General features: G+C 39.1%; 1 protein-coding gene and 1 pseudogene across 1 annotated transcript in view; both read right to left on the bottom strand.

Annotated features, from left to right (window-relative positions):
- Positions 1-25,507, bottom strand: part of IFT43 (intraflagellar transport 43) — a 97,994-nt gene that overhangs the window by 54,154 nt on the left and 18,333 nt on the right. Inside the window, exon 3 of the mRNA XM_007987353.3 lies at positions 6,956-7,023. Coding sequence (XP_007985544.1) covers positions 6,956-7,023 — 68 coding nt within the window. The remainder of the gene's footprint in view (positions 1-6,955; positions 7,024-25,507) is intronic.
- Positions 14,694-15,968, bottom strand: LOC119619057 (ubiquitin-conjugating enzyme E2 L3 pseudogene; annotated as a pseudogene).

Genomic DNA, 25,507 nt, shown 5'->3' with positions numbered 1-25,507 from the left:
CTATATAAGAAAAATTAGCTAAAGATGGATCCAAGACTTAAGTGTAAGACTTCAAAACTATAAAAATCCTAGAAGAAAGCTTAGGAAATACCCTTCTGGATGTCAGCTTTGGCAAAGAATTTATGACGAAGTCCTCAAAAGCAACTGTGACAAAACGAAAAATGGACAAGTGGGATCCAATTAAATTAACGAGCTTCTGCACAGCAAGAGAAACTATCAACAGGGTAAACAAACAACCTACAGAATGGGAGAACATTTTTGCAAACTATGCATCTGACAAAGGATTAATATCCAGAATAAGAACTTAAACAAATCAACGAGGAAAAAACAAATAACCCCATTAAAAAGTGGGCAAAGGCCATGAACAGATACTTCTCAGAAGAAGACATACAAGCAGCCAACAAACATATGAATAAATGCTCAACATCACTATCAGAGAAATGCAAATTGAAGCCACAATGAGATACCATCTCAAACCTGTCAGAATGGCTATTGTTAAAAAAGTCAAAAAATAACAGATGTTGGTGAGGCTTCTGAGAAAAAGGAATGCTTACACACTGTTGGTGGGAATGTAAATTAGTTTAGCCACTGTAGAAAGCAGTCTGGAGATTTCTCAAAGAACTAAAAATAGAACTACCATTTGACCCAGCAATCCCATTACTGGGTGGTACATACATACCCAAAGGAAAATAAATCATTCTATCAAAAAGACACATGCAAACATATATTCATTGCAGCACTGTTCACAACAGGAAAGACATGGAATCAACCTAGGTGTCCATCAATGGTGGACTGGATAAAGAAAATGTGAGATATATATATATATATATATATATATATATATATATATATCACATAGAATACTATGTAACCATTTAAAAGAATGAAATCACATCCTTTGCAGCAATATGGATACAGCTGGAGGCCATTATCCTAAACAAACAAATGCAGAAACAGAAAACCAAATATTGGAGGTTTCACTTATAAGTAGGAGCTAAATCCTGGGCACATATAAACATAGAGCTGGGAACAACAGACACTGGGGACTCCAAAAGGGGCTGCGGGCGAGGACTGAAAAGCTTCCTATTGGGTACTGTATTCACTATCTGAGTGACAGGATCAATAGAGGCTCAAACCTCAGCATCATACAATATAACCTTGTAACAAACCTGCACATGTATCTCCTGAATCTAAAATAAAACAGTTTTTTTTCAAATCCATGAGTCCATGATTTTAAAGAGAGAAAGCAATAGAAAAAGAAAAAAGGAGAAAAGGAAATTCTTCTTTATAAAAAAAACTCCAAGCAATTAATATAGAATGGTAGAATTAGAAAGTTAACATTTTGCAATCCCCGATATAATAACTGATTCCGGCAAGGATCATTAACGGATGCTAAAACTGGGTGAAAGTGTGTGGGTGAACAGGATTCAAAGTGGTACCCCAAACAATTACTAATTACTTATAAAGGAAAAAAAGAACCTTTGCAATGGAGAGATCTAGAGATCACCACCTAGACCAAGTGATAAAACTTAGTAACACCAACCAAGGGATCAGGTGATGTCACATGCCTCCTAATTTGATAAGCTAAGAAGGACATGTGATCACCTGTTCTGGTCAACAATCTTTAACTTGAATCTTACCATGAAGAATCAATTAGAGAAACCCAGAATGTGAGACATTCTACAACACAACTGGCCTGGGTTCCTCAAAAAAGTCAATATCTTGGTGGGGAATGGGGAATGAGGACTAGTTTAGATAAAGAGAGACTAAAAAGACAACTATGAAACGCAGTATTTGAGCTCTGATTGGATCCTGGAGTTATAAGAGACATCTGGGGAACAAAGGGGGGTATTGAAATATAAACTATATATTAAATATTATTAAACCACTATGAAATGTCTTAGGTATGAGTGATACTGTGAAACTGTAGAGAATGTCATTAATCTTGAGAGATGCATGCTAAAGTATTTAGGGGTGAAATGTCATGACATCTACAACTTATTTTCAGGTTCAGGAAAAAGAGTGTACGGGGGGATGTTGGGGAATGCGGAGGGAGAAAAAAGTGGGAGGAGAGGGTGGAAAAAAACAGAAGTAAATATTTTTAATAGTGATATATTTTTTTAATTTAACTTTTAAGTTCAGGGGTATATGTGCAGGTTTGTTATATAGGTAAACTTGTGTCACAGGGGTTTGTTGTACAAATTATTTCATCACCCTGGCATTAAGCGTAGTACCCAGTAGTTATTTTTCCTGATCCTTTCCAATTTCCCACCCTCCACCTTTCAATAGGCCCCAGTGTGTGTTGTTCTCCTCTATGTGTCCATGTGTTCTCATCATTTAGCTTCCACTTAAAAGTGAGAACATACAGTGTCTGGTTTTCTGTTCCTACATTAGTTTGCTAAGGATAGTGGCCTGCAGCTCTACCCATGTTCCTGCAAAGGACATGATCTTGTTCTTTTTTATGGCTACATACTATTCCATGATGTATATGTATAACATTTTCTTTATCCAGTCTACCATTGATGGGCATTAAGGTTGATTCCATGTCTTTGCTATTGCAAATAGTGCTGCAATGAACATACACATGCATGTGTCTTTATAATAAAATGATATATTATTTTGGGTATATACCCAGTAATGGGATTGCTGGGTCAAATGGTATTTCTGTCTCTAGGTATTTGAAGAATCACCACACTGTCTGCCACAATGACTGAACTAATTTACACTATGCCAACACTGTACAATCGTTCCTTTTTCTCTGCAACCTCACCAGCATCTGTTGTTGTTGTTGTTGTTATTATTATTATTATTATTATTATTATTTGAGTTTCACTCTTGTTGCCCAGGCTGGAGTGCAATGGCACAATCTGGGCTCACTGCAACCTCTGCCTCCCAGGTTCAAGCAATTCTCCTGCCTCAGCTTCCTGAGTAGCTGGGATTACAGGCATGAGTCACCACGCCCAGCTAATTTTGTATTTTTAGTAGAGATGGGGGATTCTCCCTGTTGGTCAGGCTGGTCTCAAACTCCCGACCTCAGGCGATTTGCCCACCTTGGCCTCCCAAAGTGCTGGGATTACAGGCGTGAGCCACCGTGCCTGGCTATATTTTTTTGACTTTTTAATAACTGCCATTCTGACTGGTGTAAGATGGTATCTCATTGTGGTTTTGATTTGTATTTCTCTAATGATCAGTGATGTTGAGCTTGTTGGCTGCATGTATGTCTTTCTTTTAGAAAGTGTTTATTCATCCTTTAATGGGGTTGGTTTTTTTCTTGTAAATTTAAGTTCCTTATAGATGCTAGATATTACACTTTTGTCAGATGCATAGTTTGCAAAAGTTTCTCCCATTCTCTAGGTTGTCTGCTCACTCTGTTGACAGTTTCCTTTGCTGTGCAGAAGTGCTTTACTTTAATCAGATCCCAACTGTCAATTTTTGATTTTGTTGTGATTGCTTTTGGTGCCTTCATCATGAAATCTTTGCCCGATCCTCTGTCCAGAATGGTATTGCCTAGGTTGTCTTCCAGAGTTTTTGTATTTTTGGGTTTTACATTTAGTCTTTTATGCATATTGAGTTAATTTTTGTACATGGTGTAAAGAAAGGGTCCAGTTTCAATCTTCTGCATATGACTAGCCAGTTATCTCAACACCATTTATTGAATAAGGAATCCTTCCCCCATTGATTTTTTTGTCAGGTTTGTTGAAGATAGTTGCAGGTATGCGGTCTTATTTCTGAGTTCTCTATTCTGTTCTATTGGTCTATGTGTCTCTTTTTGTACAGTACCATGCTGTTTTGGTTACTGTAGCCCTGTAGTATAGTTTGAAGTTGTGTAGTGTGATGCCTCCAGGTGTTTTTGCTTTTGTTTGCTTAAGATTGCCTTGGCTATTTGGGCCCTTTTCTGTTCCATATAAATTTTAAAATAGTTTTTTGTAGAAAAGTTCTGTGAGGAATATCAATGGTAGTTTAATAGAAATAGCATTGAATCTATAAATTGCTTTTGCCAGTATGGTCATTTTAACAATATTGAGTCTTCCTGTCCATAAGCATGGACTGTTTCTCCATTTGTTTGCATCATCTCTGACTTCTTTGAACAGTGGTTTGTAGTTCTTATAGAGATCTTTCAAGATAGTGCCATTTTGAAGACAACAACTGCTCAAGTAAATTCTAAACTAGAATAATGACTATTCTTTGAGAAACTATTCCCGTGTATATCTTAAGTAGTTAAATTTGATAACTGGCCATCCCACTGGTATATATATATTTTTATCTTTCATCTAAGACTTAGTGCAAGAGATTAAGTAATGAAATGATTTGTAATCCAGTCTTTAGAACTGGACTCTGAACTAAACTAAAAGACATTAAGCACTTGCTCCTTCTGACTTACAGGCATCTATGACTCCACTTACTTCATCCATAAAATGGGACCAAAGGTAAAGGCTAGCAAAATGTCTCGGTCTTACTATCATATTCTCTGTCAGGCTGGCCTAGATTAACTATATTTAAGCAATGAATCAAACTTCAAGAATCACAAAGACTAACTGTAATCAAAGTCTGTTTAAAGCATCTGGAAGGTGCTGACAGCTACAGAGGCTAACAAATGTGGCTGAAGGTGACAGCCAGCACCATCCTACTATAGATGTCATTTACAGAGCACATGTTACCTAACCCTTTTATGTTTTAGAACCATAAAAGGTAGAGAGACCTGCCTTATTACTTTACTCCTTATGCACTGCTGTTATTCATAACTTAATTGCAGCAACAAGCTAGGTACTAGCTTTATGCTGAGTACTCTTCCTGTGTGTTCAAGACTCAGAATAATTCTTTGCAATAGGTGTTATTATTGCTACTTTACATGGTTAAGTAACTTCCCCAAGTTTACACAGCCAGTTAAATGCTGAAACCTGAATTCAAACCCTGGTATGTCTGAATCAGATACCCATGGTTTTAACCTTACTGTGATGTTGCTTCCTACGAGTAAAACAAGAGATGACATAATTACCACACCTTAGCATGAAAATTCTGCCAGTTTGAGCATGGAAGAAATGCAAGAGAGTGTGTGGTAGGAAGAAGTTTGAGGAATACTTTCTCCTTATTTGAAACAAGGTAATTCTGAAACCATCCCTGAGATGTGGATGCTTATCCTGGATGGATGAAGATCTTGCAGAGATTTCTACTCTAGGTCATGTGCATTCCCAGATGCTGGCAGAAATCCAAGGGGATATCATTCATTGATTATGTCTAATTCAAACTTGTCCAACCTGCCTTATTTTGTTGTTGTTCTGCTTTGTTTTATTTTAGGCTTTTAGCAGCCTGAATGCATGGTTTTTAGTTTCTGTCTCTAGTGGTAAGTGGAAAAGAGGAATGAAGAAGGGGTTTTATTGGCCCAACCAGAAACAGAAACTAAGAATCTGTGACTGTATTCTCTCTCTTGAACACCCCTGGCTAATTCTTACCAACATAAGGTTTAGAAAATACTTCTGATACTACAGCTTTGGAAAGCTGACATTCCTATGCTTAAGGCTTTAATGTAGTTCACAATTAAAGAAGATTCCTGATATTCAAAATAACGATTGCTTTTCTTGATCTTCAATTACTTCTCCCAAACAGACCCTTCATATGAAGCATTTATGGCACCATAAAGATCCCAAAGCTCCTGCAACTCATAAACATCACCACCTGCCAGAATGTCTGTGAGAAGAATATGGTCGAAGCCTATCTATGAGGACAGAATGGGGATAAGAAACAGTCATCATCATCATCATAATAGCCAACATCTACAAGTGCTTCCTAAATGCTTCTCTCTCTTCTAAATATTTTACACATATGAATTCATTTAATCCTCACAATGATCCTTTCAAGTAAGAACTATTTTTAACCCCATTGTAGAGATGCAGAAATGGAGACCAGAGATGTTACATTACTGGCTTGGGGTCTCTTAGATAATAAATGAGATAGTTAGGATTCAAAGTTAGGCAGCTGGCTCCAGTAGCTGCGGCTCTCACCACACTCTGCCGCCTCTCAATATGGAACCACAGGGATCAGCTTCTGGTCTAAGCTGTGGAAAGGCTGGGAGGGCTAAACACAACAGCAACATTACTGTTACATATGTAATTTCCTTTAGTCTTTGAATCGCCCTGTAGGGAACATCAGTGTGTCCATCCAGGGGCTCAGCCATGATAAACACCTTGCTCAACATCATCCAGCTCAGAGAGAATGGCATCTGCATCTACAGTCCCACACTGTGAGCCCTATGCAGTTTATAAAGTGCTGCCACATGCACTGTGACATCAGGTTTCCCAGCCTTTCCAGGAGCTCTGGAGAGGCTGATGAGATAATGTTAGTTATGGTTATGGTATCAATATTCATGCCAGCTTACAGTAAACACAAGATACCAACTAGGCAGGATGATGGGACATCTGTATTGTTTCCCTTTATGAATGATGACTGATATATGTCAGGGGAGGACATACCATAGAGTTCATCAGCAGTTACAACAGGCAATTCCATTATGTTTAGAAAATTAAGAACACAGAATGTTACAACACAAATAAACTTTGAAAACATTATGACAAGTGAGAGAAGCCAGCCTTAAAGGACCACATAATACAGATTCTACCTACAAGAAATGTCCAGAATATGCAAATCAGAGAGAGAGAAAGTTGACTGGTAACCACCTAGATCTAGGGAGGTTGGGGGGACATGGGAAGTGCTGCTAATAGATACAGGGTTTCTTTTGGTGGGGAGGTGATAAAAATGTTGTAAAATCGATTGTGGTAATGGTTGTACAACTCTGTGAATATATTAAGAATGATTAAATTGTACATTTTAAGTGGGTGAATTGTATGGTATGTAAATTTTTTCTCAATAAAGTTATTGTAAAAAATAAAACAACACAGGAGCAAAGTCCCCCCAGCCGTGTCCACCCCCACCCCCACTCTTATGAGCTGCTGGTACTCACTTCGAAGTCTTCACGGAATCACCTGCCCAGCCTCCCTCTCGGCAGCGAGGTAATTTAGGAGAGGAAGTCTACAAGGAAAGAGAAGTCAAAGAACACATTCACTCAACATTTGCATTTATTTTATTTTATTTTTTATTTTCTATTTTTTGAGATGAAATCTCACTCTGTCACCCAGGCTACAGTGCAGTGGCGCGACCTCAGCTCTCTGGAACCTCCGCCTCCTGGGTTCAAGCAACTCTCCTGTCTCAGCCTCCCGAGTAGCTGGGATTATAGGCACGCACCACCACACAGAGCTAATTTTTGTATTTTTAGTAGACACAGGGTTTCACCATGTTGGCCAGGCTGGTCTCAAACTCCTGACCTCAAGTGATCCAACCGCCTGGGCCTCCCAAAGTGCTGGGATTACAGGCGTGACCCACTGTGCCCGACCAACATTTGTGTTTAAGCACCACAATGGCTGAGGGTAAGCTCACCTACACCAACCAATATTCGGCCTACCTTCTGAATAAAAATACAGTGACCTTTCTAACTTACTATGAAAATCTGGGTTCCTTCATACCCTCCTGGTGAGTTATAATTTGGTACCATGTTTCTGGAGGGCTATTTGGTGATGCTTATTGAAAGCCTTAAAAATGCTCATTCTTTTTTTTTTTTTTTACATGGAAATATTTATTTATTTAATTATACTTTAAGTTCTATACTTTATTATACTTTAAGTGTCCAAGTGTTCTCATTGTTCAATTCCCACCTATGAGTGAGAACATGCAGTATTTGGTTTTCTGTTCTTGCGATAGTTTGCTGAGAATGGTAGTTTCCAGCTGCATCCATGTCCCTACAAAGGACACGAACTCATCCTTTTTTATGGTTGCATATTATTTCATGGTGTATATGTGCCACATTTTCTTAATCCAGTCTGTCACTGATGGAAAAATGCTCACACTTTTTAACCTAGCAATTCTAATCCCAGAAATTGATCCCAAGGAAAAAATCAGAGAGGAATATAACGTTATTTTTGAGTAGTGAATAGCTAGAAACAACCAAAATTGCTAGCAATAAGGAATTAAGTAAATGGTAAAATACACATGAAAATACTATGCAAATAACAAAAAGTCATGTTAATTAAAAAAACCCCAATGATATAAGAAAGTTCGATACATTTTAATTTTCAAAAACATGTTACCAAACAGTAAGTATATGCTTTTGATGCATTTTTTAAAATGATTACCAACATATAGTATCTAGTGTTAATGAGTTATATGTACATGACTGACAGGGGACTCCATTATAGGCAATTTTAATTTTCCTTTTTTCTTCTGCTTTTATAAACCAAAAAGTAATAAAATAAAGATATAAGAGTGAGATTTGCTTAGAAGACATAAACTAAATTGGTGGATGGATTAAAAATCTACTCAAGAGGCCTACTCCAACCCCTGTCACTGCTGCCAGTGACCGAGTACAGTGTCTAAGAGACTTGGGGATTGACTTGCCCCCACCAACCCCCCACAACTAGCACCTATGTATGCCATCTAAGGGCCTGAGGATAGGCTGACCCCACTCACTGCCACCACTGCCAGTACACACATGACCCAGGGGCCTAGGATGGATCTACCCTGCCCATCACCACTGGTGCACATTTTCTGGGGTCCAAAGGACTGTTCTGCCCTATGTGCCACCCACGCATGGTCTGGGGGCCTGGGAATAGGCCTACCCTGCCTGCCACCAGTGTCCATGTATGTCTCCCAAAAGCCTGATGACCAGTCTACCCAGATTGCAGACACCACCCACCCATATGCACTACTGGGGACCTGGGGACTGGCTCACCTGGCCCACCACTGCCACCCCTGGCACCTGAGCAAGGCACTGTAGGCCTAAGGACTGACCTTCCCAGATCCACCATCACCAGAGCCCATGCACACCACCTGGGGGCCCCAGGGACTAGCACACTTGGCTTGCCACCCCCATCACCAGTGCCTAAGTACAAGCCCAGTTGGTATCCCCATTTGCAGTAAAGCCTTGTCACAGCCTCTAATAACAGCTATAGTGTAAGCCACTAAAGAACCCATCGATACCCACTGATGCTGATTACAGTTGAAGATATATAAAAACTACATGACTGCACCCACCCAGAATCAAAGCCAAAGCACCCCACCTAACCAACACTATAGATACATCTATAGGAAAAAGTCTTTTCCTATGGAAGTCAATCCATGAGACTAGAAGATGCAACTATTACACCAGATACACAGATATCAATGTAAGAACACAAGAAACATGAAAAAGTAAGGAAACATGACACCTTTAAAGGAACACAATAATTCTCCAGTAACAGATTCCAATGAAAAGAAAATACATGAAATGGATGAAAAAGAATTCGAAACAATGATATTAAAGAAACTCGGTGAGATATAAGAGAACACAGATAAAAGAGTACAAAGAAGGCCAGTTGCGGTGGCTCACGCCTATAATCTCAGCACTTTGGGAGGCCAAAACAGGTGGATCACAAGGTCAGGAGGTAGAGACCATCCGGGCCAACATGGTGAAACCCCGTCTCTACTAAAAATACAAAAATTAGCTGGGCGTGGTGGCACATGTCTGTAATCCTAGCTACTTGGGAGGCTGAGGCAGGAGAATCGCTTGAACCAGGAAGTCGGAGGTTGCAGTGAGCTGAGATCACACCACTGCACTCCAGCCTGGCAATAGGGCGAGACTCCATCTCAAAAAAAAAAAAAGAGTACAAAGAAATCAGAAAAATGATTCATGATCTGAATGGGAAAGTCAATAAAGAGATAGCCATCATAAAAAAGAACCAAACAGAAATCCTGGAACTGAAGTCAATGAAAGAAAGAAAAAATACAATCAAGAGCTTCAACAATAAACTAGACCAAGCAAGAGAAAAAGAATTTCAGAACTTGAGGACAGGTCTTTTGAAATAACTCAGTTAGACATAAAAGAAAAAAGAATAAAGAAAGCCTACTTGACATATGCAACACCATAAAGAAAACAAGTATTAAAATTTTTGAAGTCTCAGAAGAAGAGATGGGCAAAGGTATTGAAAACCTATTAATGCAATAATAGCTGAAAACTTCCCAAGTCTTGAAAGGGATATAGATATTCAGATACAGGAAGCTCAAAGGTCTTAAAATAGATTCACCTCAAAAAGATCTTCTCCAAGGCACATTATAATCAAAATGTCAAGTCAAAGACAAAGATAAAATTCAAACAAAAGCAGGAGGAAAGTGTCAAGTTGCACATAAGGGAATTCCCAGCAGAAACCTTATGGGACAGGAGAGATTGTGATGATACATTCAAAGTGCTGAAAAGAAAAAAAATGTCAGCTATGATTACTATGCCCAGCAACGCTATTATTCAAAAATGAAGGAGAAATAAAGTCCTTCCCAGATAAGCAAAAACAAGGGAATTCATCACCACTGACTAGTCCTTCAATAAATTATTAAGGGAGTCCTACATATCTAGAAGTGAAAGAATACTATATACCATCATGAAAACACAAGAGAGTATAAAACTCTCTAGTAGAACAGATACACAAATGGGAAAGAGAAAGAATTCAAACATTACCACTTCAGAAAACCATCAAACTGCAATGATAAAAATTAAGAAAGGAAGTAAGGAACAAAGGATATATAAAACAACCAGAAAACAATTAATAAAATGGCAGAAATAAAATGGATTAAACTCCTCACTAAACTGGCTGAATGAATTAAAAAGCATCAATATTTGCTGTCTATAAGAAACTTACTTCACTTATAAAGACACACATAGACTAAAAGTGAAGGGATGGAAAAAAAATTCCTGCAAATAAAAACCAAAAGCAAGCAGGAGAAGCTACACTTACATGAGTTACATGAGATAACACAGATTTTAAGTCAAAAATTATAAAGAAGGTCATTCTATAATGATAAGAGGATCAATATAATAATTCTAAATATATATGCAACCAACACTGGAGCCTCCAGATAATGAAAAGCAAATATTATTAGATCTAAATAGACTCCAATACAGTAATAGTCGGTGACTTCAACATCTAACTCTCCCAGCACTGGACAGATCATCTAGACAGAAAACCAATAAAGAAAACTGGGAATTTAAACTGCACTTTAAACCAAATGAAACTAACAGACATTTACTAAACATTTCATCCAATAGCCGCAAAACACACATTCTTCTCATCAGCACACGGAACATTCTCCAGGACAGATCATATGTTAGGCCACAAAACAAATGTCAAGAAATGTTTAAAAACCAAAATCATATCAAGTATCTTTCAGATGACAATGGAATAAAACTAGAAATCAATAATAGGAGGAATCATGGAAACTGTACAAATACACAGAAATTAAACATCATGCTCCTGAACAACCATTGGATCGATGAAGAAATTATGAAGAAAATTTTAAAATTTCTTGAAACAAATGAAAACAGAAACACAACATACCAAAACCTACGGGATACAGCAAAAGCAGAGCCAACAGGGAAGTATAGCAATGAAAACCTACATCAAAAAAAAAAGGAAAGATTCTGAATGAACAAGCTAACAACACACCTCAGAGAACTAGAAATGCAGGAACCAGCCAAACCCCAAATCACTAGAAGGAAAGAAATAATAAAGATCAGAACGGAACTAAACAAAATAGAGACTTAAAAAAATACAAAGGATCAATGAAACAAAAGATGGCTTTTTGAAAAGATAAAATTAGTAAACTGTGAGCTAGACCAACCAAGAAAAAAGAGAGAAGACCCAAATAAATAAAATCAGAAATGAGAAAAGAGACATTACAACTGATACCACAGAAATACAAAGGATTATAAGAGACTACTATGAACAAGTATATGCTAATAAATTGGAAAACCTACGGGAAATGGATAAATTCCTGGACACGTACAACCTACCAAAATTGAACCAGGAAGAAATAGAAAACCTGAACAGACCACTAACAAGTAATGAGATTGAATCAGTAATAAAAAGCTTCCCAACAAAGAAAAGCCCAAGACTAGATAGCTTTACTACTGAATTCTATCAAACTTACAAAGAAATAACACCAATTTTTCTCAATCTATTCCCAAAAATTGAATGGGAGGAAATTCTTCCTAACTCTTCTACAAAGCCACTATTACTCTGACACCAAAACCAGATAAGGACACAACCACCACAACAGCAACAACTATAGGCCAACATCCCTGATGAACATAGGATGCAAAAATCCCCAACAAAATATGAGCAAACTGAATCCAACAACACATCAAAAAGATAATACACCATGATCAAGTGGGATTTATCCCAGGGATGCATGCATGGTTCAACATAAGCAAATCAATAAATCTGATAAATCATACCAATAGAATGAGGGATAAAAATCATATTATCATCTCAATAGATGCAGAAAAAGCATTTGATATGATTGAATATCCCTTCATAATAAAAATTCTCAGCAAATCAGGCATAGAAGGAACAAATCAGGCCTCAACTTAATAAAGGCTACATATGACAAACCCACAGCTAACATAATACTTAATGGAGAAAAGCTGAACATTTTTCCTCTAAGAACTGGAACAAGACAAGGATATCCACTTTCACCACTTTTATTTAACATAGCCCTAGAAGTTCTAGCCAGAGTAATCAGGCAAGAGAAACAAAAGTCATTCAAATTGGAAGAGAGGAAGTGAAACTGTCCCTCTTTGCAGATGATATGATCTTATATATACAAAAACCTAAAGATTCCATCAAAAAATTCTTAGAATAAGTAAGTGAATTCAGTAAAGTTGCAGGATATGAAATCAACATACAAAAATCAGTACCAATAACAAACTAGCGGAAAAATAAATCAGGAAAGCAATCCCATTTATAATAGCTACAAAAAAATACTTAGGATTACATTTATCCAAGAAGGTGAAAGACTTCTACAGTGAAAATTACAAAACACTAATGAAAGAAATTGAAGAGGACATAAACAAATAGACATCCCACGCTCATGGATCAGAATTAATATTGTTAGAATGACTGTACTACCCAAAGGAATCTATAGGTTCAATACAATTCTGTCAAAATACCCATGACATTCTTCACAGAAACAGAAAAAATAACCCTAAAATTTGTATGAGACCACAAAAGGGCCTGAATAGCCAATGCAACATTGGGCAAAAAAGAACAAAGATGGAGGCATCACACTATTTGACTTCAAAATATATAATACTACAAAGCTATAATAACCAAAACATCATAATATTGGTATAAAAACAAATAGATCAGTGGAAGAGAATAGAGAATCAAGGAATAAATCCATGTATTTCTAGCCAAATGATTTTTAAAAAAGACACCAAGAACATATTAGGGAAAGAACAGTCTCCTCAATAAGTGGTGCGGGGAAAACCAGATTTCCATATGCAGAAGAATGAAACTAGACCTTCCCCATCTCTCACCATATACAAAATCAAATCAAAATGGATTAAAACTTAAATGTAAGACCTGACACTATAAAATCTACTAAAACCTTCTGCACAGGAAAGGAAACAATCAACACAGTGAAAAGATAAACTATAGAAGATATCTGCAAACTATCCAACAAGAAACTAGTATCCAGAATATGCAAGAAACTCAAATAATTCAATAGCAAAAAAAACCAAAAAAGCCCCATTAAAAAGCAGGCAAAGGATTTGAAAAGAATCTCAAAAGATGACACACAAATGGCCAAGTATATGAAAAAATGTTGTACATCACTGATCATCAGAGAGATGCAAATCCAAAACCACACTGAGATATCATCTTACCCCAGTTAAAATGGCTCCTTTGAGCCTGGCCTGAGTTGTCACTTTACTAATGGATATCAAATGGTTAATAGTGTTCCCTAAGAGTCTAAAAACCAAAATGATCATCTTTATCTTGTTTAACCACAAACCCAAGGAAGCCATGGCTATTGGGTGAAAATCCCTTCTGCCTAGAGGTAACACAAAGCCACATTTCCTCTCATTTTCTTCCCACTATAAAATGGTACCAGCAGCTTCAAAACAAAGAGATCACCAGCTAAAAGTCAATCCTCCAAAGCCAATACAGTTTAACACCTACTTCTAAAATCAAAGGATTTTTTTCACTAATAACTGAAGCCATTAGGAGTTGATATAATATTATAAAAACTGTATAAGCTACTTTTCATTTCCTCCACCCAAACATTGAGATCACTCGGAAAAATAAAAATTGCAAAGAAATCCTCTGAGCAAAATAAGTCAGGACTACGGTAGTTAGCTTGCTTCCCACTGGTGAACCTCAGGAGAGAGCACTGAAGCAGAGGGGAGAGGAGGAGGGACAGGTAGCCTTAGCTCTCTGCAAAGTAGGCTTGGGCATTTAGAGGGAGATGCATATCTCCTGATGGGAAGTCCTTACACATATGATTTCGTTCTCCGAGTCCAAGGATTAGAAATGTTTTTGTAAACACCCCCTAGTATGAGTCTTATTATGGGCACACACAAATACCCTGTCTGGATGAGACGGACTTAATTAACAACTATTACCAAGTTATACGCTCTTCCCCAGAAATCAACCTTGTTACCCATGTGGGGAACTTGGCACTGGTCCCATGTGCACTGGGTGCAATAGAAAAAGTAGAAGATATCATCCCTGTCCCAAATGTTCCATGAGACCAAGAAGATGCAGAGTTCAGTGTATCAGGCCTGTACAAAATCCACATAATTGGATGTCAGGCTTAATCTGAAACCCAAGAGGCCACAATGGAAGTGAGAATTAGGCGTCCGTGATGGAGACACAGAATTGTTCCAGGAAGAGGCTGCATCCAGGATCCAAAGATGAAGCTGAGGAGGAATCCCTCAGCCATGGGGCAGTTACACCAAAATTTGCAGTTTTCTTGCCATTTTGGTGGTTTTTATTGGGGCATTATTAAGGCTGCTCTGATAAGCATGCATAAAGCTTACAATACATGTCTAAAAGCTAAACAGAATTGTACAGACTCGGGGAGTGCTGAGGAGAAGGAAAGGTCAAGGAAACTTTATGGGCAAAGTGGGGCTTGTCCTGGATTGGAAATGTAAAGAAAAAAGCATTCCAGAAGCAACCAGATCCAAGGGTGTAGTGATACTGGGGATGGTACATAACTCTCCTGTAGCAAAATGTTGTTACTTGCCCATCATATTGTAAGCGTCCCCAGGAAATGTTTTTGGGAGTTTGAGCCCCTCAGCATTCATTACTCTACAATGAATGTAGAGTGGAAGCTGATGCAACTTGATCATAATGTGGCAGTTTGAATTAAGTACAAACAATCTGAAATGTAAGCAGACAACTGGCTTGTAGCAGTATGATTTTTTTTAGAACATCTTACATTTTTAATCCTTTCTTTATAGGTTTCCTAGACTACTTTGGATTAAGAAAACTATGGAAAATTAGTAAGTGCCACAAGCGAATGCCAGGCGGTAGCATGTGTCAATTTTCCACAGAGTCCTGAATGCACTGCTTGGGGTCTCTGCTCATACTTGCTGGAATCAACTGCAGCAGATTTTAGTCCATGGGTCGCTTTTCCTCATATTTCTTTGTAAACTCTTCAGCATTCTTAAAGAATTTTTTACAGTCCTTAGAATACTCTTCAGCTAGGTCAGCCTGAAATGGGTGCTCGGGCTGGGGGTTGTTCACGAGTACTATGACAGCCTGGATTACTTGGTCAGTTTTGGTTGCTGGCTTCCAGTTGCCAGCACTAATTACTGGCAAACAGACTTGCTCCTTTTTGTCATTGTTTAGGTGATAGATCTTTGTTTTAACTGTGGTCTTCAGTGGTTTCAATAGGTACTCTGCTGGAAATCTGATTTCCATTCTGAAGGCCACTTTATCATATGGAGGGTTGTCAGGAAAAATTAGCCCTTGCCAAGTCAAGAAATTAGCTTCCTCAAACCTGGATGTTACGAAGTTTCTCATTCCACATTTGTGGATTTCTTCAAGCTCCTTCATCAGCCTTCTGCTGGTCGCAATCTTGGATTTGGTGCTGCTCCTTTCCCCAGCAATGTGATTTTAAAGGTCTAGTCGGTTTCTTTTGCATATACAGTCCAGTCCCCGAATACTTGGCTGCTCTCCCTAAGAGGTATCATGACACCTAGACACCTAGTTATCCTCATTTCAAAAAAGGCCCACGGCTGTCTCCCCAGGGCAATCTGAAACACAGGACACACACCTAGGCCAGCCACTGCTGTTGCTCCTTTTATGACCAGCTGCCAGGACTGCTGGCCTTCCCTTCCCAGAGGTGACAGATCAGATGCTGGGGAACCTACGGGGGTGTGAATGTCCTCGCCAGCTCAACTGTCAGAGCCCCAGTGCCTGCCTGGACTGATGAGAAGTTAAAGCCCTTTATTCACAGATCTTTCCATTTGGACCATGGGTCCTTCCCACAGAGCAGAGGAAGACACAAACGCACGATTTATTTTGTTCTTCAAATGTTGTGAGTCTGAGTTCTCTACCTAATGGCCTACTTATTTACAGGAAAAAGAATTTACTCCTGCTCCATCATTGAAGCTAAAAACTTAATCTTCAAGCAGGCTAAGACGGTTGTGGCATTTTTTCCCTAGAGTCCATCAATTCAAGAGTCCTCCTTGATTAAGCACTTGGGAAGACATCTGTTTGAGTTGGCATTTTGGAAGAATCTATTTTCTATTCCTGTGTTAAGGAGGAGAGGACAAAACTACATGGAAGAGAGGGATTAGAGCTAAATAAACTTAAAAGCCAGAAAGAAGAGAAGGCCTGATCCTAGAATTCAAAAGTCCTGGTTTATTCTTTAAATTACTCTCCTGAAATTCAGAGGCACAGCCCCAAGACAACAGCTGGAAAAATGATTTCCAATTTTGGCTGACTTACTGCCAGGTAACATTCCCTAAACTTGTTTTAAAAAAAGAAAGAGTCTTAAAATATGTAACACCAAGAGGGACAGAAATAGGATCGAGTGACGGTAGTCCTTAGGCAGTGTATCTCTCGTGTTCTCTCTTAAAAGCTGGAGTCACGTCTCCGAGTGTGGGAAATGAGCACGGCCTGCTGGGGCTGCCGCCTGATGGACGGAGGGGGCAGGACCCTGCATAGCTCCTGAAAAGCAGCAAAAATGTGTTCTCTCCAAAAATAAACAGGGGGCAGGAATGACTGCGAGTAAAGAGTTGGAAGCACGTGACTGGCAGTTGCAGTCCTGAAATACCAGCTTTCTACAAAAAGGAGCCTGTGAGAGGCAGAGAGCGGGAATTTCAGGAAATGGCCTCTTTATATGGTCTCATCCGAATGGGCTAGGATTCAATAACTGGAATTACCATGTCAGAGGGAGTCTTTAGGGCCAGACTTGTTTCTGATCTTTATATGGTTCCCCCAGATTCTTAAGATGCCAAAACAGAAAAGATGCTGCAGTGCCAAAAAAGGAGCCTTCTGAGTTTAGAAACTTCTCACACACTCTCAGAAGTCCTGGAGAAACTCCACCCTAACCCCAAAATATGAATCAGGCCAAGAGTTCTAAGTCCAAACTGCAACCTGTTTCAAAAAGCCAGTCTAAATACACGCATACATTCCAACAGAAAGATATTTAGTTAAGCAAGATCAATTGCAAACTTCGCACATATCCATCTTCCAGCTTCTAGAAGCAATGTAGCTCCCACATTCAATCTTAGATTACTGACTAAAAGCAAACTTCCCTTTCTTTCTCCAGCAATCTTAGAGAAGATCCAAGAAAGTTGTTCTTTATATGCTTGGTGAGTGGAAAGACTGACAGCAATACGGTATGTGCATACGCTGCAGGGCTGGCATCTACTCCTGCAATCTGTCCTCCACGCACAGTTCCAACTCTGCCAGTTTTTTCCTCCTGCCTCAACCCTGGGTCTGACAACTAATCCCTCAGAGAAATGAGTTTCTCCACAATAGATTTAAGGTCATGGAAGGTAATGGATCACCCAAGCTTAGAACTGAACTCCTGTGAATAAACGTAGTTCTCTCAGGCTGAAATGGACATATAAAAATGCAAAGTCTATTTTATGTATAAGAAAGAAAGCTGATGATCAATGAATGATAAAGCCATTAGGTACAAGACTGACTGGTGGGCAACTGGGCATTCTCACAGTGCCAAAGAATCAACCCATATATTACATGCTACTTGCAGGGGAGAAAAACATTCCTTAACAATGGAGATATCTATCATTATCCTAACTCAGTGATCAAACTTAGCAGCATTAACAGTGGGATGTAATGTGCTGCCACTTGAAACACACGACACCACCCAGGAAAACTTCCTGCCTAAACCATTCAACTGGAATCTAATCAAGCCTTCCAGTCTGATTTCCAGCCTACTGGATATCAGGTGAGAAAGTAATAAGTAAAATGACACTTGGAAGAAAGAATCAAACAAACCCAGGATGTGGGAAACTCTGGTAGAAGAACTGGCCTTAATCTCTTCAAAAGTGTCAATGCCATTAAAAAGATAGGAGTGGGCCAGGTGCAGTGGCTTATGCCTGTAATCCCAACACTTTGGGAGGCTGAGGCAGAAGGATCACTTGAGGCCAGAAGTTCAAGACCAGCCTGGGCAACAAAGTGAGACCCCATCTCTATTACTGCTACTACTACTACTACTAATAATAATAATAATTAGCTGGGTGTGATGGTGTGCAGCTGTAATACTAGCTACTCAGGAGGCTAAGGTGAGAAGATCGCTTGAGCCCAAGAGGTTGAGGCTATACTGAGCTATGATCACACCACTGCACTCCAGCCTGGGCAACAGAGTGAGACCCTATCATTTAAAAAAAAAAAAAAAGTAAAAGTGAGGGAGTTAGGGGACTATTCTAAATTAAAAGAGACTTAAATAAACTAATTGTGTGATTCTTGATTGGATTCTGGTGTGAACAAAAGAGCTATAAAAATACTTTGAAGACAACAGTGGGAAATAAATTTGGAGTGAGTAATAGATGGTGTTAACGAAATTATTCATACTGTTAGGTGTAGACTTGTGGCTTTCTAGGAAAGTTATCTTTTTTTTTAGATATATGCTGAAGTGTCTAAGTAACATGCTATGGTGCCTATAATTTGCTTTGAAATAATTCAGCAAAAAATTATGTATAAAACATACATTATATTTTTAAATATTTTATAAATTATAATTTAAGTAAATATGGCAAAATGGTAGTAACAGTTGAATCTAGTTGATGGATATATGTTGTTCATTATACTAATCTTTTCTACTTTTCTGGGTGTTTCTAATTTTAATGGAAAGTTAAAACAATAAAGAAACTAGATGCATAAAGTTGAGGTTTAACAAAAGAGAAAAAAGGCAGGGTTGGTATGGAGGAGGGTACCAGCATGGAGGTTGTTCCTCAATGCATGTGCTCAGTGAAAAACAATGGGACATTCTCCACCTAATGGTTGGTAATTCCTAACATGCTGGGGACCAGAAAACTACTCTATACCCAAAACACAGGGTCTCAAGATCCCTGCCATGACTACAGGTGATGGAGGAAGGTGCTTTTAGATACAAGTGCCTCCCTGCCCACCCCAGCCTCCTGTGAGATATATTTTAATTGTGTATACCTGAAATTGGAGAAGAAAACAATGTGGTAGAAGAACACTAGAGGCCGGGCAGGGTGGCTCATGCCTGCAATCCCAGCACTTTGGGAGGCTGAGGTGGGAGGATCACCTGAGGTCAGGAGTTCAAGACCAGCCTGGCCAACATGGTGAAACCCCGTCTCTACAAAAAAATACAAAAATTGGCCAGGCATGGTGGCATGCACCTGTAGTCCCAGCTACTCTGGAGGCTGAGGCATGAGAATCGCTGGAACCCGGGAGGTGGAGGTTGCAGTGAGCTAAGACTGCACCACTGCACTCTAGCCTGGGTGACACAGCAAGACTCTGTCTCAAAAAAAACAAAAACAAAAACAAAAATACAATAGATGAGACACCAAGTAATCTGGCTTCTGGCTTCTAGTCCTTGCTCTCCCACAGACTAGGTCCACAATCCTGGGTTTTTCTTCATGGTAGAATGATTCCTCCCACTTCCAAAATTCTGTAATTCTATGGATGTATGAATTGTGGCAAACTGAATTCAGGTACCTAGGAGGAAGGTACCTAAGCAAAACAGATGTAAATGGCAATACCAAACACTTACCCATTTAAGCTGACATGAAGGGGACACAGACAAAAACAGAGAGAACACAGGCCACAGAGAGAAATGAGAATGTGTCATTATAAGGACTTGACTGATGGTGAGTAAGCCAAGCTAGGTAATTAGAAATAATATATTAGCGAATTCAAAGCTAATGATAAAATAATAATATCCAATGTCTACTGAGGGTTTACCATACATGAAAGCTTTAGGAGGATTATTTGCTGAATTTTATGATATGATGAAGTAGGTACTACTACATACTAAGTTTACTGATGAGGAAACTGAGGCTTAGAGATTAACTCAGCTAAAAATCATACTATTTGTAAATAACAGGGCAAGGATTCAAATGCAGGTGTGTCTGATACCTGAGCTTTGCAATGAAGCAGATGATACATGATTGCCTAGTGGCTAGTTGCATGGCACCTAGAAAGGGCTTGAAAGGACAGAACCGCCATAGAAAACAACCAATCTGGGCTGAAACAAAGTACCCAACAAGAGAGACTAGATCCATGCCATCCAGACTGATAATACAAATATAAGACCTGGCAAGACCAAACTGAAAGGACCACATTTCTTTCATTTATTTCCCAGGCTCAAGGTAAGATGTACCTGTCTATGATACAAATATGTTCAATAAGATAGGAGGTCCAGAAAATAGCATGGTCTAATCCTTACCCCTTTAATGAGGCAAGTCGAGGATTAGATTGAGGGAAGCATTAAGGGCAAAGTCAGAATTAAAAAGTGATGCCAAAATCATATTAATAACAGCTTGAACAGTGGGCCAAGCTGTGTTAGGCTGCATTCAGTATAAATCTTCGCACTTGGAAGACAGCTGTGTCTTTACTGCATGCTACAAGATATTTTCCTCATACCAACAGTGGAGTGGCTTTGAAGAAGGAGGGACTGAATCAAGAAGGACATGTGATTTTGCCACAAGGAAGCAAAGGGGAAAAGCTATTTAAAGGTGGGGAGAGGGAGGCAGGGGAGGAAAGGAAGAGGGAGCAGGAAGGAGGGACAGTCCTAGGTTCAAATTCTAGAAATGTCTCTTTCTAGCTGGGCAGCCTTGGGCCCATCATATCTTCACTGAGCCTCCTTTTCCTCATGTGTAAAATGAGAATGATCATGAGTCCCTTGCAGGTCTACCGTAGACACTGGAGAAAATCCCTGGCCTAGAGTAGACTCCTAATAAATAGTGATAATAGAGGCTGTTATATTATTTTCAGAAATAATAATGATAGTAATAAAATGCAGACTTCAGAAGAGAAATCCTTAATGCTTAGGGTTGAGACAATGGGAGTTTTTGGTGGCCAGATGTTATAGGGACTTTTACTTGGGGGAGGCCTTGCATATATTTCATTCTAGGGATCCAATTATCTATTCGAGCTTCCCTGAAGAGAGAGATATCCTTTAAAGCTGCCTGAATCAAGAAGAGGAAACCACAGTTCTGTAGCTCACTGAGACGTAAATGTGATGCTCAGGACAGCCACAGTGTTGGCAAATGCTCTACTGGTGTCGCACTTCCCAAATAGTCACACATAACCTATAAGAAAAAGAGCCATATCCTACAGCTCAATACAGAGTCATCAAACTGCCCAATTTAAGTGACTCATGGGATAGGGCTGCCAGTAGTTTGCTGAAGAGGCTGATCCAAAGAGAACAGATTTCAGCCCTGAAAGTCATTCTTCAAATTCACCCTGGACTTTCCTACCCTGGATGGCATCTTCTTAATCTCAATTATATCCTTTTGGGTCATCCTAAATCAGCTCTCCCTCCTTCCTCTTCTTGGATCTATATACCTTTCAGACACTTATAAAGACATGCCCCATTTCCCCATACTTTTTGCCATTCAGCCAACATAAACATTCTTTTCAACATTCATCAGAAATCAAAACCTATACATTTCTGTCATTCTCTTAACTCCTTTCCATTTATTAAAATCAACCCAGCATGTGTGTAGCCAGAAATGTGCACAATATTGAAGGTGTAAATTCCCAACACTCTAAGAAGCAACCCCTCCTGGCACATACTTAGTGACTTTGTACAAGCACAGTCTAAGACTTGCTACCTCAACCAAATCCAGGATGGAATGACTTGGAGCAAGTTGAGAGCAGTACAAGCATGCTGTAACCTTGATGCTTTAGGAAACCTGATCTCTCACAAGACTCCTCACGGGTGATGATGGAAAAGAAGTGAGGGCAGCTTGAGAGAAGCATTAACCCATGGGCTGGCGGCCCACCTCATGTGAGACCTAGAGAGAAATGCCTGGCTTCATTCCCCACTCTGTGTCACACAGTGGTGAGACCAGGGACACTGCAGGTTTCACACTCTAGTTTTTAATTTTGCTTTAGTTGTGGGAGCCCAAGGAGAAGACACTATAAGCACAGAGCAAGGTCATGGCTAGCAAATTAGTAAACATTTCACTATACCTACTATATACCATCTGAAAAGTAGCCCCAGGACAGGCACAATGGCTCACACCTGTAATCCCAAAATTTTGGAAGGTCAAAGCAGGAGGATTGCTTGAGCTCAGGAGTTCAAGACCAGCCTGGGCAACAAAGTGAGACCTGATCTCTACAAAAAATAGAAAAAATTAGCCTGGCATAGTGGCGCATGTCTTTAGCCCCAGATACTCAGGACACTGATCTAGGAGGATTGCTTGAGCCTAGGAGATAGAGGCTGCAGTGAGCCGTGATCCCACCACTGCACTCCAGCCTAGGCCACAGAGCGAGACTCTGTCTCAAAAAAAAAAAAAAAAAAGTGTCCCCAGTAATCCTTAAAAATATTTTTTAAATTTCTAGAACTGTTTCCCAAACTTCTGGATTTCATAAACTGTCAATATTTCAAAAAGCAAATTTCTGTTTGTGTGGACTGGCAGTACAGGTTAACAGCTTTTAATTTTGTTAAGAATTTTTTTTAACCATTTCTTCTCTCCATCATTTCATTACAGAATGGACCTTTCTAATCTCCCCAAATTAGAAAGGACACAAACCAGGATAAGAAATGGTCCTTTAGATGGAATAAATTTAGTTTATGAAAAACTTACTACATTGTTCTTGGATTTCTCCTATCAGTAAAAACTTCCTTATGCATACACCAGTGTTAAGACATGCTACAGTCTCTTTTTCAGCTTATCAGTCCAAGCCCCAGGTTAATTTCTCAGGTTCTTTTCCCACCCTTTCCCAAATGAGCAAGGCTGAAGGCCAGCTCCTCTACCACCCCACTGAAAATGGCTTAACAGGAAAGGCAGGACCTAGGAATAGTCACTTAACCCATAAATTTTGCTACTCAGCTTGAGGCTGCGCAGAAAGACCCTCCCCACTCCCGCCCTTGAAATAGCACGCTGCCAACCTCTCTAACTCTAGAGGCCTTTTTAGATTAACCTTTCCTAGTGCTCAGCACAGCATCTGCATGGACGAACACTTGTATTCTGGTGACTTATCTCTGGTCTCTGGGCCTCCCTCATACCCATGTTTCTGGTCATTACTTCCAAGTTGCACCTCTAATGTCAGAACACTTTCTGTCTCGATAGCTAATATATTAGAATGTCCCTGTCATTAGTACCAAGGGAAAATGGACAATCTGTCTCTGCAACAACCCCTCTCATTCTTTTCTCACCAATAATATCATCTGAAAAAAAGAAAAAAACAGTGTATGCTGAAACAGTCCAAAAGCAATTAGTACATAATGGGAAAGTAGTATGTATTCAACTAATCTTCACACAGATAATAATTGTAACTTTGGACAAAACGTATAAAACCACTATTAGAAGATACTGGAGAGGAAACAAAAGCAGGCAGACACTGGAGATTTTATCCTTGAAAGAAAAGAACTGGACTGGTAAAAATCCATGCTCAAATAGATTCTCTGAGTGTGAGTGCACTCAGTCTGTACAACAACTGGGTAGCTGGAACTCCAGCAGAAAGCTGCAATTTTATTGGCTTTAAGAACAAAACTTGGAGCTGCTAGAAATAGGGGAAAATCCTGAGAAGGAGGGAGTCCCCAAATATGTACACAAATTTCTCTAAAATTCTTAGTCAATACCTGAATTGTACATGCATGAAGGAGACTCCAAGAAACCCAGTGAAAAGCAACTGCTGAAAGGATAATAAAAAGCTGAGTAGAGATGAAATTTCATTGCAAGGGAGGCAGAGTTTGGAGTTTGAGTTCCACAAAGTTAGACGTGCTTGGTACAAACATTGAGTCTTTCACTGAAATCCCAGAAGGGCCATCTTAGGAGTAAAGACCATGTCCCAGGACTATGGGATTTGCTCTAGGACAAAGGGCAAAACCAAAATAGACCCAACCTAACACAATCCAAAACCAAGTTCCCACAAGTTTAAGGTGATCCACAAATAGTTTAACTGCCTACTAAAACAAAAATAAATACTTTTCAGAGGAAGGTAATTCCAGAGTTACTGTAATTTTTCATCTACAATGTCTAATGTACAAACAAAAATTACTAGACATATGAAGAAGCAGGAAAATGTGACTCATACTCAGAAGAAAAAGTAGACAATAAAAACTGACCCCAAATATTAGAATTAACAGACAAGAACTTTAAAGCAGCTATATAAGGAGCTTAAAAGCAGATATATGTTCAAGGACTTATGGGAAAAGATGTCCATAATGAATGAACAGATGGGAAATCTAGGAGAGAAACAGAAGCTATGTAGGAAAAAAACAGACGAGGAAAAATAAATGGAAATTTCTAATTTAAAAGTAAAATATCTAAAATGAAAAAAATCAGTTGGGCTTAACAGCCGTTGGAACAAAACAGTAAAAATCATCAGTGAACTTAAAGACAGACCAATAGAAAATACCCAATCTGAAGAACAAAGGACAAAAGATGGGAAAAAAATTAATAAAGCTTTAGGAACAAAAAACATAGAACAAACTTATGGAACAATATCAAACAGTCTAACATTTATGCAACTAGAGTCCCAGGCACAAAGAAAGAGAAAAAAGGGCAGAACAGATATTTGAAGAAGTAATCGCCTAAGACTTTCCAAATTTGGAGTGACAAGTATCAACTGTGAGATCTGCAAACCTTAGCAAATCCTAAACAGAAAAAAATCAAAGAAAATGACACACAGTCACATCATAGTCAAAGTGCTAAAAAGCAAAGATAAAGACAAAATCTTTAAAGCAGGCAGAGGGAGGAGAAAAGACTTACATACGGAACACTCGGGGGGAAAAATGGCCAGAGGACAAAGTTATGGCAATTTTTAAAGTGCTGAAAGAAAAAAAAACTCTCAATCTGGAATTCTATATCAATATAAAATATCCTTCAAAATGAGGATGAAATGAAAACATTTTCAGATTTCAGATAAACTAGATAGACAAGTTGTTCTTGGCGAATCTGTCCTACCAGAAATGCTAAAGGAAGTTCTTCAGGCTAAAGAGAAATGACACCCCCAGATGGAAACTTGGA

Source organism: Chlorocebus sabaeus, chromosome 24 (assembly GCF_047675955.1).
Source record: "Chlorocebus sabaeus isolate Y175 chromosome 24, mChlSab1.0.hap1, whole genome shotgun sequence".
Classification (NCBI taxonomy): Eukaryota; Metazoa; Chordata; class Mammalia; order Primates; family Cercopithecidae; genus Chlorocebus; species Chlorocebus sabaeus.
This window is presented reverse-complemented; position numbering and strand designations above follow the sequence as displayed.